This window comes from Rhinopithecus bieti, unplaced genomic scaffold (genome assembly GCF_001698545.2).
Source record: "Rhinopithecus bieti isolate Rb0 unplaced genomic scaffold, ASM169854v2 scaffold_79210, whole genome shotgun sequence".
Lineage (NCBI taxonomy): Eukaryota > Metazoa > Chordata > Mammalia > Primates > Cercopithecidae > Rhinopithecus > Rhinopithecus bieti.
In genome coordinates, this window is record NW_016829091.1 from 66,863 (window position 1) to 82,163 (window position 15,301).

Consider the following 15,301-nt stretch of genomic DNA (forward strand, 5'->3'; position numbering starts at 1 on the left):
ACTGCTTGGTAGAAGCAAGTTATAGGCAGCCTTGCCCACTGATAATGAGAAGAGGGCGACAGGGAGGGGAGAAGAAGGCGAAGGGGAGAGCTGAGGGCAGGTGGGGAGAGGAACTGTTCACCACTCTCCGCCATAAAGTGACTGATGTGCTGTACCAAGGCTGCCTTACAGCTTTTCCTTAAGGTCAAGAGGTTCCTATGGCCTCCTCCCCAACCCCATCCTTCTTGCCCCAGAAGCAACTGCTTTTATGAACTTGTGGTATCTCCCATCCCTGTTTTAAACTTTGAGAACAAACAGTGTTACCCAAAACAACATGGTATTGATTTTGCAGTGGTTTTTAGAGTTTATGTAAGTGGCATCAAACTATACATGGCATTCTGTAACTTGCCTCTTCTACCATGTGATTGTTGGCTTTTCTAGATGCATCCATGTTAAAATGTGTAGCTTTATTTCATTTGTTTTTAACTGCATGAATATATCATAGCTTATTCACTTAAAAGAAACTGAAGACAGTGTCATGAGTAGGAAAAGGAGAATCAGACAGCCGTGGGATCAATCCTCACGCCCACCTTTAATTGGTGTGTCTGGGGAAGGCCTGTCCCCTTTCTGAATCATCCATGCAGATAACCCCGCACTTCACAAGTGAGTTGTGTGGTTGGAATAAGGCAGTGTCAGAGAAAGCACCTAAAGCAATGTCTAGCACATAGCAAGTTCATTACTGGTAGTTCCCTTTCCTTTTCCCCATTGATTAGCAGGGAGGGGCGATGGTAAAGAGCTAGATTTAGGGTAATGACTTTTTAAAAAATATTTTAATTCCTTTTTAAGAGACAGGGTCTCACTCTGTCACCAGGCTGGAGTGCAGTGGTACAATTGTAGCTCAAGGCAGCCTTGAACTCCGGGGCTCAAGCAATCCTCCTGTCTCAGGCTCCCAAGTAGTTAGGACTACAGGCACATGCCACCATGCCTGGCTGGCTTCTTTTAGTTTTGGTAGAGATGGAGCCTCGCTATGTTGCCCAGGCTGGTCTCAAACTCTTGGCCTTAAGTGATCCTCTTGCCTCAGCCTCCCCAGTAGCTGGGATTACAGGAATGAGCCACTGCACCTGACTGAAATTTTTAAGAAGGTGGATCTTCTCTACAGACTTATTTCTCTACCCAGTCTTTACAATCATGCAAAGATCAACTCAAGGTCAGGACAGATGAGTTCCAATCTATGGAGCACTGACCCTACCAGTGCAGGCAGCAGGGCTGCCCTTCACTTCTCAGCTGCATTGGTTCTTCTTCAGACCTCTCTTCTCAAAGGACCTGCCCCCAGCCAGTCATCCTCTGCCCAGCTTTTCTGGTCCCAAGCTTGTGGCCAGCTCCTCCAGAAAGGCTTCACTCAGCCACGGAAACTCTGCGGCCTAAGGTTTAGGGAGGTCTGGTAGAGGTAACTCCCTGGAACAGGCTGCTGCTGAGAACTGCCTGAAACTCCCACTTCCTCTGTGACTGCAGGTTTCCAACCACAACCACCAAAGCAGAGGGGCAGGCAGCACATCACCCAGCAGCCAGAGCACCAGCCCAGCCATGGTCCTTGAGGTAAGTGTTGCTGCCCAGCAAGGCCAGGACAGAGTTCGAAGTGGAGAACCCGGGGCACTAGGGGAATACCACGGCTCGCTCACAGCCCAGGGTCACCACAGGGTTGGGTGAGTAGCTGGAGGCTGCATGGGTTATGGCAGAAACAGCACTGGGGAATTGGGAACCCAGCTTGGCCACTGACCCTGGGTGCCTCTCCTCTCCTCTCTGGCTTTGGTGTCTCGTCTGCAAAATGCGGGGGCGGGGGGGGCAAGTAGACTCTAAGGCTCCCTTCAGGCGACTTGGAGCTTTGACTCTCGCATGCTGGATTGAATTGGCACTGCGGAGGCCTGCAGGTCCGCAGTGCTGGGGGTGAGGGGTAAAGAAGATTCCTTCTCAAGCTCAGTGGGGATCCCCTCGTGGGCAACTAAATGGCCGTGCAAGCCTCAGTGTAGGGAGGGGGAAGGACTGGGCAGACCACATGCATTTGGGAGGCGTGGTGACTTGTAGAGAGGCCACACGGGGAGAGGGGGACAGGAAGTTGGGGTCCCCGGACAAGGGCCGAGGAGGGAAGAGGAGGGTCAGTGTCTGGAAAAGGGGATTGTGGAGAGGCACTGGGGAGGGAGGTGATTGAACTATGTGTTGGGGGTGGGGCACTGAGGATGCAAGGCAAGCTGTGAAGGGAGAGTGGGGAGAGACAGGACAGTGGACAGAGAGGGCTCTGGGCACCGGGGGGACGCTCTTCCTCCTGCCCAGGGGTCCTGGGCCTATGGGATCACGCAGAAGAGTTCAAGAGAAGCAGCCTTTGAGAAGGGAAGTCACCATCCCAGAGCCCAGGCTGAGCGGATGGAGTTGAGGAGGTATGGCCCTGGAAGACTGGCGGGGACAGTTATAGGAGGAGCTGCTCAGAGTAAATCACAGACTAAATCAGACTCAGTCACAAAGGAGTTCCTGCCGGGCCTTTACACAGCCCCTTCCTCTGCGTTCCCTCCCTCACAGGTGAGTGACCACCAAGTGCTAAATGACGCCGAGGTTGCCGCCCTCCTGGAGAACTTCAGCTCTTCCTATGACTATGGAGAAAACGAGAGTGATTCGTGCTGTACCTCCCCGCCCTGCCCACAGGACTTCAGCCTGAACTTCGACCGGGCCTTCCTGCCGGCCCTCTACAGCCTCCTCTTTCTGCTGGGGCTGCTGGGCAACGGCGCGGTGGCAGCGGTGCTGCTGAGCCGGCGGGCAGCCCTGAGCAGCACCGACACCTTCCTGCTCCACCTGGCTGTGGCAGACACGCTGCTGGTGCTGACGCTCCCACTCTGGGCAGTGGACGCTGCCATCCAGTGGGTCTTTGGCTCTGGCCTCTGCAAACTGGCAGGTGCCCTCTTCAACATCAACTTCTACGCAGGGGCCCTCCTGCTGGCCTGCATCAGCTTTGACCGCTACCTGAACATAGTGCACGCCACCCAGCTCTACCGCAGGGGGCCCCCGGCCCGCGTGACCCTCACCTGCCTGGCTGTCTGGGGGCTCTGCCTGCTCTTCGCCCTCCCAGACTTCATCTTCCTGTCGGCCCATCATGACGAGCGCCTCAACGCCACCCACTGCCAGTACAACTTCCCACAGGTGGGCCGCACGGCTCTGCGGGTGCTGCAGCTGGTGGCTGGCTTTCTGCTGCCCCTGCTGGTCATGGCCTACTGCTATGCCCACATCCTGGCCGTGCTGCTGGTCTCCAGGGGCCAGCGGCGCCTGCGGGCCATGCGGCTGGTGGTGGTGGTCGTGGTGGCCTTTGCCCTCTGCTGGACCCCCTATCACCTGGTGGTGCTGGTGGACATCCTCATGGACCTGGGCGCTTTAGCCCGGAACTGTGGCCGAGAAAGCAGGGTAGACGTGGCCAAGTCGGTCACCTCAGGCCTGGGCTACATGCACTGCTGCCTCAACCCCCTGCTCTATGCCTTTGTAGGGGTCAAGTTCCGGGAGCGGATGTGGATGCTGCTCTTGCGCCTGGGCTGCCCCAACCAGAGAGGGCTCCAGAGGCAGCCATCGTCTTCCCGCCGGGATTCATCCTGGTCTGAGACCTCAGAGGCCTCCTACTCGGGCTTGTGAGGCCGGAATCCGGGCTCCCCTTTCGCCCACACAGTCTGACTTTCCCGCATTCCAGGCTCCTCCCTCCCTCTGCTGAGCCGGTTCTGGCTCTCCCCACATCCTCGCTCCCGGGACTCACTGGCAGCCCCAGCACCACCAGGTCTCCAGGGAAGCCACAAGCCACCCTCCCAGCTCTGAGGACTGCACCATTGCTGCTCCTTAGTTGCCAAGCCCCATCCTGCCGCCCGAGGTGGCTGCGTGGAGCCCCACTGCCCTTCTCATTTGGAAACTAAAACTTCACCTTCCCCAAGTGCTGGGAGTACAAGGCATGGCATAGAGGGCGCTGCCCCATGAAGTCGCAGCCCAGCCCAGGCCTCCAGCTCAGCAGTGACTGTGGCCATGGTCCCCAAGACCTCTATATTTGCTTTTATTTTTACGTCGAAAATCCTGCTTAAAACTGTTCAATAAACAAGATCGTCAGGACCAAGGCGTGTTCGTGCATCATTACAGCCAGCCCACCTGGGCTCCAGGGGCACTTCTGCTTCTCCCTGCCTGGCCCTGGGTCTGTGCCAGCCCATCCTGCCTTCATCAATGTCTGTCTGCAGCTTTGTCTCTGCCCCCGTGGGCACTCCTGTTCTACTCACAGGGAAACACCCAAGTACCTGGGTGCAGAGTGACCAGTTAGGCAGCTGGTTGACATAATTGGGGAAGGGGCCATCAGACATGAACACGAGAGCTCTGCACTCCAGCAGCTCAGGACAGGAGGCAAGATGTGTACGAAACTAGTGAAACCCAGCAGCCTGGGCCATGGGGCAAATAAGTGGCACAGTGAACCCACAGCTCAGGGCACTGAAGGTTGGAGCCATTTGGGAAGGCTTCTTGAAGACTTAAAGGGCAGGTAGTATTTCCAGGCATAAGGGAGGGCAGTAGCAAAGGTGGGAAGGCTGAAAGTAAGACTGAAAGGTTAATTTGGGATCAGGTGATGATATTGGAGACCATTCAGAAGGCCCTACTGGTTTTTCAGGTGAGTGATACAAGCGCTTACTAGGGAAATGGCTGCGGGCTTGAAGAAAAGCAAGGCCAGATGACTTGCCAATAGTCATTAGCACACAGCCACCTGGAGGCGGGCTGTGGGGAGCATTTTTCCAGGGCTATCAATGAGGCTGAAGTGAGGGGAAGAAATAACTGGGGTTTCCCAGAAAGGCAAGTGACAGGGCTACTGAGTTAAAACAGAAGGTGACGGGTGGGTCTACTGCACTGTCAGTGCCCCCTAATTAAGTCACCAATGTGCTAGGATCCAGTTTCACAGGCCAGCTGGGCCCCTGCTGAAACTGCAGATACGGCTAGAGGTGGGAATGGGGAGGAAGAATCTCAAGTTAGCTGGGGAAGCTCGTCCCACCATATAAACACACCATCCCGCTTTGTGGCCACCAGACACTCCAAGCTTTTACAAAATGAAGAAAAGCAGGGAAATGACAGAACGCACCCTGCCTAGAAAAAGTATCAGGGTGGTCAGGATGCTTGTGGCCGGCTGAAAATGTGGCCTCCAAGATGTCCACGTGCACCACTGCACTCCAGCCTGGGCGACAATACATACACACACACATACATACATACATACATATATACATACATAAAAATAAAAGTGAAAGAGGGAGGCAGCAGGGGAGTCAGAGAGGGAGCTGTTGCTGCCTCTGGAGGACGGGACCATGAACCCAGGAAATGTGAGCAGCCTCTAAAAGGCAGAAAAGGCTGGGAGCAGTGGCTCGCACCTGTAATCCTAGCACTTTGGGAAGCCAAGGTGCGTCGATCACTTAAGGTCAGGAATTCCAGACCAGCCTGGCCAACACAGTGAAACCCTGTCTCTACTAAAACTACAAAAATTAGCTGGGCATGGTGGCAGGTGCCTGTAATCGCAGCTACTCGGGAGGCTGAGGCAGGAGAATCACTTGAACCCAGGAGGCAGAGGTTGCAGTGAGCCAACACCGTGCCACTGCACTCCAGCCTGGATGACAGAGCAAGACTCTGTCTCGAAAAAAAAAAGAAAAAAGGAAAATACAAGGCAACAGATTCTCCCCCAGAGCCTCCAGGAAGGTACACAGCCCTGTCAACACCCTGATTTTAGCCCAGTGGCACCAGTGATGGACTACCTGACCGCCAGAACTGTAAATGTGTGTTGTTTTAAGCCACTATGCTTGTGGTAATTTGTTGTGGCAACCATAGGAAATGAATACAATGTGGATCCCAGTCCATATCCTGAATTGCTCCAAGAAGTAGGGAGGCTGCTAAGTCCCTATGGGCAGTCACAGAAGCCAGAGAGAAACACGGAGTGCGGCGCGCTCCTCTAGACAAGTCCTGGAGGGCTTCAGATGTCCGGAGTCTTGGACAAAAGACCAGAGGGTCTGTTCTGCTCTAGGTGCAGGGAGTCAATGAACAGACTTTGCTAACAAGTGAGATGCAGAAAACTTTATTTTTTGATTACATGGCTCAGATAGTTTCAATCAATACCATCAGCAACGAATTTTATGAAACACGTTTGTCTTTCCTGTCTACATAGATGTCACAGTAGCCCTGGTGTTTAAGTGTTGCCTCTAAAACTTGTCCTCTTTCCAGCGTTCTCCTCTTTCTCTCAACCTGCCACTCTTGAAAACTCACTTTTCTTTTGCATTTTGTCCTATATGTGAAAAATATGGAACTCAACTAAGACCCAAGGTAGATCCCAAGGGCTTCAGAAATACCCTGTCAAGGGCACAGAATAGTTAGCAACAGAGTCCCTGGTTAAGGTCAATCATCATTAATAACCTGAATCTTAAATTCTAATATTACTTGCTTAACATTACCTAAATTCTAATATTCCTAACTTCACAAAAACAAACTTTTCTAAAACTTCTTACCAGTAAAGGATATAGCTCACATGAATATACTCTCAGATAACTTTAAGAATTCTTCATTGCCTTGTAATTCCTGCCAAGTGTTTTCATCATATCCCCGTGGCTAATCCTAGCCATCTCCTGCTTAATTTTTCTATAATACTTCTGCACATACACAGCAAATGGTCATACGTGGGGCACAATACGGGTCCCATGTTTCTGAGTTAACGGCACCATGACCAGAGACCCCTCACATTTGCCACAGATGAAGCGGCTGGTGTCCAGCGATTTGGTGTAGCGGCCAATCCTGGGAAGGAAAGGAACAACACACAACAAAAGAATCAGTCACTGCACCTCAGCATCGGCTCTGAGATGTTGGCCTTGGGCCCAAAGCAATAATTTTCTCCGGGTTGTCAGAGACCCGGGCACCAAGTGGCAGCAGTGGTCAGACCGGCTCAAATTACTGAAGAGAAAGGAGAAAGAGAACATGGAAAGGAGAGAGGTTCTCCTCCTCAATTCAGACAGCCATCTACTTATGAAATCACTCAAGAGCCACTTGGAGGCCCCAGCAAAACGTAACTGGGAAAAGTCTGAGAAGAAGAGTCTTACCTGGTTTTGCACCCAGTACATTCATAATGGACCTTGTAGTTAATCTTATAGTTATGGCAACGGGTGACCTTGGGCAGCTCCGGGTGTATCCTGTTGGATTTCCTGGCATAATACTTCCATGTATCACCATGAGAATCACGGATACCATCAATCAGCCAGGAGGCAGCATGGCATATTTCATGGATCAAAGTATCCCGGATTCGGTCTTGAAAGAAGAATGAAAAGAAATTGTGAGCACTAAAACCAATACTCTTTTTTTTTTTTTTTCTTTTTTGAGACCGTCTTGCTTTGTCGCCCAGGCTGGAGTGTAATGGCGTGATCTCAGCTCACTGCAACCTCCACCTCCTGGTTTCAAGTAGCTGGGATTACAGGTGTGCACCACCATGCCCGGCTGATTTTTTGGTCTTTTTTTTTTAGTAGAGACGGGGTTTCACCATGTTGGCCAGGCTGGTCCCGAACTCCTGACTTCAGGTGATCCACCCACCTCAGCCTCCCAAAGTGCTAGGATTATAGACGTGTGCCACCACACCCGGCCCCAATCCTCTTCTTATCTGCTACCCAACAACCCCTCGACTTTCAGCCCCACCAGACACAAGGTTATCTTACAGAAGCACATGCAGGTAAGCATGAGTGTTACCTTCCCAGGATTCTCAAAGTGAATAGTGAACCTACTTCAACCCGATATTGTTTACGGCAAAGGGCCTTCGGTGAGCAGGTCTTTTCAGAGCAGCTCCAACATGCTCATTTTTTTGTGAGGCACTTCTAGAAAAATATCCAGACAAGATCTAGTTTCTGCCCTCCAGGAACAGAGGTGGACAGGGTGGGGAGCAATCGCTATGGCCGTGGGATTTGGTTAGAAGCTCCATGGTGAAATTGGGATCTCACGGGTTCTTACTAATTGATTGAATTTAGAAAGGCCATTCTGGGTATGGCAAAACATGAGTATGTGGCACATTTTTAAAAACATTTTAGAGACTGAGTCTCGCTATGTTGCCCAGGCTGGAGTGAAACTGCTATTCACAGGTGTGATCATAGTGTACTACAGCCTCGAACTCCTGGGCTCAAGCGAGCCTCTCACCTCAGCCTTCCAAATAGCTGGGACTACAGGTGTGTGCCAACGCACCCAGCCTGTGGTATGTTTTAAAGGCCAGTGTGAAGACAGCCTGTCTGGGGCGTGGGCTAGTGGTAGAATACTGAGAGACAAGATTGGCCAAGCCAAACAGGAGCACATTACAATGGCCTCAAAAGCCAGGCTCTAGGCCTTGAAAAGCCCTGGTTTCTCAGCAGGAAAGCAATGTAGTTACATATGGGAGACGAAATGGAGCAGGGATGAGGGCCTGTCCTTGGATGGAGGCACAGATAGAGAAGGAATGGTGAGCTACTGTGAAGGAAGATTTGGTGACTGGCTAGACGTAGAGGACCTTGAACCTCAGCCCCTGAGAGAATGAAGATGCTTCTGCTGGCAAGGGGGAAATGCAGAGAGAAAGGCAGGCCTGGTATAAAGATCGATGGGTTTGATTCACAGGGATGGTGAGACATCCAATAACTATGTCCTCTAAGCAACACACAGCATGCCTGCCCACCCAAGAATGACAGTTCGAGCTGTGACACAGGCTACCAGCTAGGAGTGATTTCACAGGCACAGTGTCAGAAGGAAAGAGCATAGTGGTGAAGCTGCCACACTCCTGCCATCACCTGCAGAGTCGCAGACTTTCAAGCCAATCTGGATCGCGGCAAAGCGGCGCCTCTTTGGGTACCACATCTCACCAGTGCTGCATGAGCCAGCAGTTTTCAACATCTTGTTATTCCAGCCTATCCGTAGTTTCTCTGGCAGCTGAGAATGAAAAGCAAATTAAAGGAATCAGAAAGCAGTTTTGTTTTGTTGTTGTTGTTGAGACAGAGTTTTAGCTCTTGTTGCCCAGGCTGCAGTGCAATGGCGCAAACTAAGCCCACTGCAACCTCTGCCTCCCAGGTTCAAGTGATTCTCCTGCCTCAGTCTCCCAAGTAGCTGGGATTACAGGCGTGCACCACCACACCCAGCTAATTTTTCGTATTTAGTAGAGACAGGGTTGCACCATGTTGATCAGGCTGGTCTCGAACTCCTGACCTCAGGTGATCCGCCTGCCTTGGTCTCCCAAAGTGCTGGGATTACAGGCATGAGCCACCACGCTGGGCCCAGAAAGCAGTTTTAAGCAGACCAGAAAATATTAACTCCAGAGTTTTTTACCCTCTAATAAAAAGGAAAAGGAACTTTCTCCCCCAGGTTCTTGGCTCAGAGCAAGTTTGAGAAGAAATTTATTCAAAGAGAATACAAATCAAAACATTCAGAGGAGAATAAAAGCCACATTGAAGTCTGGGTAAAGACAATAAACAGGCAATCAGGACACAAGGGAGACTGATAGAACATGTGAGTGCAGGACTTGGGCTCTCTTGTCCTTGGGGCAGCCAAGGAGAGAAGGACAACCCTGCTGAGGTGGGCGAGGCTGAACTGAAAATGCAACTCAGAACACTTCAGTTTCCACCCATCTGATGTGACATCACTGTCATCCGGAAGGGCACCAAAGGCTGGGGAACCTTTAGGAATATGTAAGAACTTCCCTCCATAAAGTGTTGTCACCAGAGATGATAAAGTCTGAAAAATCTAATGACCAATAGGTCTCTCTGCCTCCAGATTTTATCCAATCCAGTCCATACCCACAGGTTACTGTCAGGTTAATTTCTTTCAGCAGGTTAATTTTATTCACTCCCTGATGCACCCCATCCCTGTGCAGTGGTGCCTTCTCACGTAAATTTAACCTCCTCCAACCTGATTCCCAAGGCCCTCCAGTATCCAGTCCTACACTATCAAAAAATAAGAGCTTACTATGTCCTAGACCCTGTTCTAGGCACAGTATGTGTATTAACTTATAGAAGGGTAACAATAATCCTATGAGGTAATATGTACCGTGTTGTCCCCATTTTACAGATGAAGAAACTGAGGCAAACTGAGGTCAAGTAACTTGTTCAAGGTCACACAGCTCTTTTTCCATTATCCTTCCACAAGAATCCTCTCTTCCTGATTGTCGAGCCTCAACTCTCCCTCTCCCCCATCCTGTTGTTCTCGCCACTTACCATCCTTTAAGCAGAGTCTCACTTCCTCCAGGTAATCTTACTTCCTGGCTGTTGAGGCTCTCAATGATTTCTCCCTCTGCTGATCTCCTGTGGTAACAGCCATCTGTCCTATACATTATAACTCATACACATTCTCTATTGCTTTCACTTGTGCCAGGGCTCATCTCCCAACCTCAACTGCCTCTGCTCAAGGGCGGGAAGTATATATGGTTAGTGCACCTCACAGCACCAAGAGTACTGGTGTATAGTAGGTGCTCAATCAGTGCTCATTCATTGATCCTACCTTTTTATCACAGACGGATCTGTTAAACAGGTCATAGATTCTCCGAACCAATTCATCCCTATTTCGCTTTAAATTTTTTCCAGAGTATCTCTTTGACTTTTCAAGGCCATGCAAGAAACATCCAGGGACTTTGCACTTACGAGTCCTGTAAAGATAAATTCAACTGAGGTTTATGTAGCTAAAGAGAGAGAAGGAATGCACATGTAAGCGTCTTGTCAAGACCTGTCGCTCCCTCTTCCATCCAGCTCCTTAGATGAGGGCATTTCCCAAGCCTTCATTTGCAGCCTTTTCTCTTCACTCTTTGCAACCCTCAGAGGTATAAAGCCCATGGTTTCAACCTCAGAGACTTATCCCCACATCTGTATCTGCACTCTGGAGCTCTCCTGAGACCTAGTTCTGAATTTACAATTGCCCAGTGCAAACTTCCAACTGACTAACATGAATGTATCTCCAGCTAAACATGTGTTCAATTATCAAACTTGTGTTACAATTGGCTGAAAACCTCAAAGACATTTTAAATTCCTTTTCTCGGCTGGGCACGGTGGCTCACACCTGTAATCCCACCACTTTGGGAGGCCGAGGCGGGTGGATCACAAGGTCATGATATCGAGACCATCCTGGCTAACACGGTGAAACCCTGTCTCTACCAAAAATACAAAAATTAGTCGGGCGTGGTGGCAGGTGCCTGTAGTCGCAGCTACTCGGGAGGCTGAGGCAAGAGAATGGCGTGAACCCGGGAGGCAGAGCTTGCAGCGAGCCGAGATCGCGCCACTGCACTCCAGCCTGGGTGACAGAGCGAGATTCTGTCTCAAAAAATAAAATAAAATTCCTTTTCTCTCTTTATTGGGCACAGAGACAGACTATCTTCTTCACACTTTCTCTTCCAGTCAGCCCCTCCTTTCCATCCCCCTGGTTCCGACTCTAGTTCAAGTTCTTGTCCTACCCTTTATGCCTGGATATGAGAACATTCCAGTGTTCCTTACCTCCAGGCTCTTTCTCTTCTCATCCAATCACACATACCCCTCCAGATTCATTTTTGCAGGCCATGCTCCAATTACTGTCCCCCTCTGGTTTTCACTGCCTGGCCTGACATTCATGGCCAGGGTCAACCCTGTCCAAAGCTCTATTCCCAGCTACCACTGCCACTCTAGCCAAAGTGGGCAACTTAAATGTTCCCTGGACACAAATTGCAATTTCCCGCATTTGTGCCTCGGCACAATCTATTTTCCCACGGCTTACAATGACTACATCTCCACCTCTACTGAGAATAACCATCTGCGCAGCACTTTATCATTTGCAAAGAACTTCCTTTTGCATTGTCATATTTAATCCTCACAACCGCCCTTCAAAGAAGCTATTACTATTTTTACGATCTCCACTGTGCTCAGAGGTCAAGTGACTTGCCCAAAGATCACAGAGACAGTGAATCTCCTGATCCAAATCTCATGGTCTTTTGATTAAACCACAATCGCTGCCCCATCTTTCAAGCCTAATTCAAATGGCACAAAGAATAATGCTGAGCACATAAAGGACTCATACTGTAATAACTACCATTTAAACAGAAGCATTTTTATCTTAGCTGGAACAGTCCACTAAGTCCAGAGATGAGCCCAAAGAGCTGGAAAGATAAAAGGGGAGCAAACGCAGCAAGTTTCTGACTTAACAGAACTCCTAAGAATGAGATTTTGCCAGAACAGTTATTAACCCTTAAGTCATAAACTAAACCCTACGTGAGGAAGTTGGGCTGCAGAGAGGCGAAGTACCAGACAAGACAGAGGTTACGGAAGGGTCTTCATCCCAAGCCTGAAATGGGGGACTGAAACATTTCTGCCTCCAGTTACTTAGGTCTGGAAGCAAACTTACATCAGTATTTAAGGCGGCAGATGCAAACCTGAACCCTCTGCAGACTTTGGCAGAGCCCAGACCCCTGTGTGTTTGTGCTCACAGAACGCCAGCCTTGTGGCTTAGCATACTTTCACCTCAAGGCCTGTGGCTCTTTACTGCAGACTGAGCACCTTCACATCACAGGAACCGACAAGACCCCAAACTGGGAAAATCAGACACCATGACCAGCAAGCAGCCTACACAGGAACAATGCTAAGCATAACAGGAAGCCTCCAGACGACACAGGAAGTGCTAAACAACAGTTAAGAGTCCAAATAGGCTAGCCTCCTTTGGATAATGCAGACTGACAATGACACCAAGGGACAGCTTTTCCCTTCTTTTGTCACGCTCTAGCAAAGCAACCTGGGAGCTACCCAAGACACACGTCCCTGGAGGCAAAGTAGCTTAAATATGTAGTTAGGAGTCTAGAGCAGAAACCTTGCTGAAAGGGGATCCAGCTAAAAGAGCACTTGGCAAGGTGCTACCAGCTACCTCAGCCAGTACAGAAACAGACAGCCCTTCTGTTCAGGTCCAGGGTAACCTGGTGCCCCTATGCCTGACATAATCAGTCTTTTTCCCCTCCCTTAAGATATACTTATTGTCCTCAAACACTCGTTAAAAAATAATGAGTCCTTCAAATACATTCCTTGTCTTGTAAGACAATTCAGATGTGAGTATACATTACTCTTCAATGAAAGTAAANAGAAATAAAGGAATGATAAGCAATCCATTTCATCCTAACATTTAAGCTGAAAATTCATAGGGATATACATAGTAGTAACAGTAACTGGGCTCAGCTAAAGCACTAGAAAAACCTGGAAGACAATCTTGACCACTCTCCCTCCAATTCCAACAGATCAATGTGTTGCTTCTGCCTTCTCACCATTTCCAGTGCCTTTGCCTTGGGTTAGCATAAACTGGTGGCCACGAAGCTATATCAAGCCTGAAAAAAAGTGTCTTGCTTGGCTACACATAGTTCTTTGATCTGAGTTGAAGGACATGGGCAATCTCAGAGGCCAGAGCTGCTGTGGGTGCAGAAAGGCCCCCCCTACCCAGAGAATACCACCCACTGGCTCCCTTCCCACTTCTTTCCCCACTCTCTGAGGCTGGGCATGGGCTCTCCGCCAAGGTGCCTGCTCCCTTGCTTGGGCCCTCCTACTCAAGGACAGAAATCTTATCCCCCAATTCCATCCCAGCCAGACTCCATCCCCTTACAGACCACCCCCACCCAAGTGCCCAGTGGACTGCCCAGTGTGACAACTGTGCAATAAATTCCTGTTCAACTGAACATGGGTAGTACATACCTAGTTTTGCGTTTTTCAACTTTTGCCGCACCGTGTTTCTTCTTTGAAGGTCCACGCTTCTTACGTCCTTTACCAGCTGAAAAAATAATAGGTTACTTGTACCCCAAAAATTGGTACCATCAAGAGACTAACAGAAAGGTAAACCCAAAAGGAGCCCTCACAGCCAAGCCCAGTGCAACATCTCTAAACAAAACTGTCTGAAGTGGCATACTGCCGCCGTCATCACTCTCAACCATCTCACCCACGTGAATCACAGAGCTGCCAGCAGCATGAGCTGGGCAGGATTCTGTCACAGGCACCAAGGACTATGAAGGTCCAAGAGTGTGCCCTTAGGAAGCTAGGTGGTGTGGGCAACTGAAGCATGCACAGTCGAAGGGGTGGTACAGTACAGCTCACACACTTGCTCCGATGAGTGGCTCATATCCTAGGCAGCACCTTCACTCAGCGTGCAGGGCAAGGCAGATCTTTCTGCCTTGGCCTAGGACCCATCCTGCCAGCTGTTCTAGCTAAAGGTTTATGTATCAATAGTGTCATTCATATATCCAAAAAACTTATTGAACCTCTATCACATGCCAAGCACTAGGCCAAATCCTGAGAGACTAAAAGATGAGGAAGAGTCCTCCCATGAAGAGGCTCACAGTCTACCAGGGCGGGGTAGGGAAGGGGACCGACTCGGGAACATATTCTAACAGTATGACTAGTGCTTTAGTAGAGATGGGCTCTAGAACTTTGGTAACTCAGGAGATAGGAGCCACTCTGACTCACGACTTCATAGAGGAAGTGATAATTGGGCTAGGTCCTAAGAAAAATAAGATATCCTCAGAACGGAAGGTTCAGGGAGACAGCACTCCAGGCTAGTGAACAGCAGATACCAAGATACAGGAGCATGAGAAAGGTGTGGGCATTCCTCCCCTGTTCCCAGAACCATCCTTTCACTGGATGGATGCCTCCTTGGGCCACAAGGAAGTTGCTGAAATGGCACAGGGTTGACAGGGAGGACAGGCAGACTGGATAAGACAGGCACATTTGGCAGGCAAGGCACATTCAGTGGGACAGGCATACTTGGCATGACTGACTTACCAGGTGTCACAGATATATTTTTGGTTTTTGCCTTCCTCTTCCTCAGTGGCTCCACTATATTTTTGGTCTTTGCCTGCCTTTTCCTCAGCGGTTCCACAATAGTTTTGGTTTTTGCCTTCTGTTGTTTTAGTGGCTCCACAATAGTTTTGGTTTTTGACTTCCTTTTCCCTGATTGTTCCACCACAGGTGCAGGCTCTTCCTCAGCTGGCAGCTTTCTCTCTGAAACTTCAAGGTTAGCCTCAGGATCACTTGGTGGTTTGCTGAGATTCTCACCAAGATCCTGCTCACCAGCATCGTCAGATGAATCGTGCTGGGAGACAGCAGCCTCACCCAGCTCTTCTTCATTTGAAGCAATCTGGCCTTCATTACACAAATCTTCTGCTGGCACAAGAACTTCCAAATCATTACTATTGTTGTCAGGAACTTCCAAATCATTACTATTGTCGTCGAGAACATCTGAATCATTACTGTTGTCGTCGGGAACTTCCGAATCATCACTGTTGTCGTCGGGAGTTCCTGAATCATTACTGTTGTCG

General features: G+C 49.7%; 2 protein-coding genes across 2 annotated transcripts in view; one reads left to right on the forward strand and one right to left on the reverse strand.

Annotated features, from left to right (window-relative positions):
- Nucleotides 1-1,406: 1,406 nt before the first annotated feature.
- Nucleotides 1,407-4,111, forward strand: CXCR3 (C-X-C motif chemokine receptor 3). Its single transcript, XM_017864663.1, has 2 exons — nt 1,407-1,575; nt 2,551-4,111. The coding sequence occupies exons 1-2, from the start codon at nt 1,564-1,566 to the stop codon at nt 3,643-3,645; spliced, it is 1,107 nt and encodes a 368-aa protein (XP_017720152.1). The 5' UTR covers nt 1,407-1,563; the 3' UTR covers nt 3,646-4,111.
- Nucleotides 4,112-6,077: 1,966 nt separating this feature from the next.
- GCNA (germ cell nuclear acidic peptidase) overlaps nt 6,078-15,301 on the reverse strand; it is a gene marked incomplete at its 5' end in the record, with an annotated part of 15,943 nt that continues 6,719 nt past the window's right edge. Inside the window, 6 exons of the mRNA XM_017864662.1 lie at nt 6,078-6,801; nt 7,104-7,308; nt 8,799-8,937; nt 10,498-10,642; nt 13,686-13,761; nt 14,766-15,301. Of these exons, the coding sequence (XP_017720151.1) occupies nt 6,681-6,801; nt 7,104-7,308; nt 8,799-8,937; nt 10,498-10,642; nt 13,686-13,761; nt 14,766-15,301 (1,222 nt within the window). The remainder of the gene's footprint in view (nt 6,802-7,103; nt 7,309-8,798; nt 8,938-10,497; nt 10,643-13,685; nt 13,762-14,765) is intronic.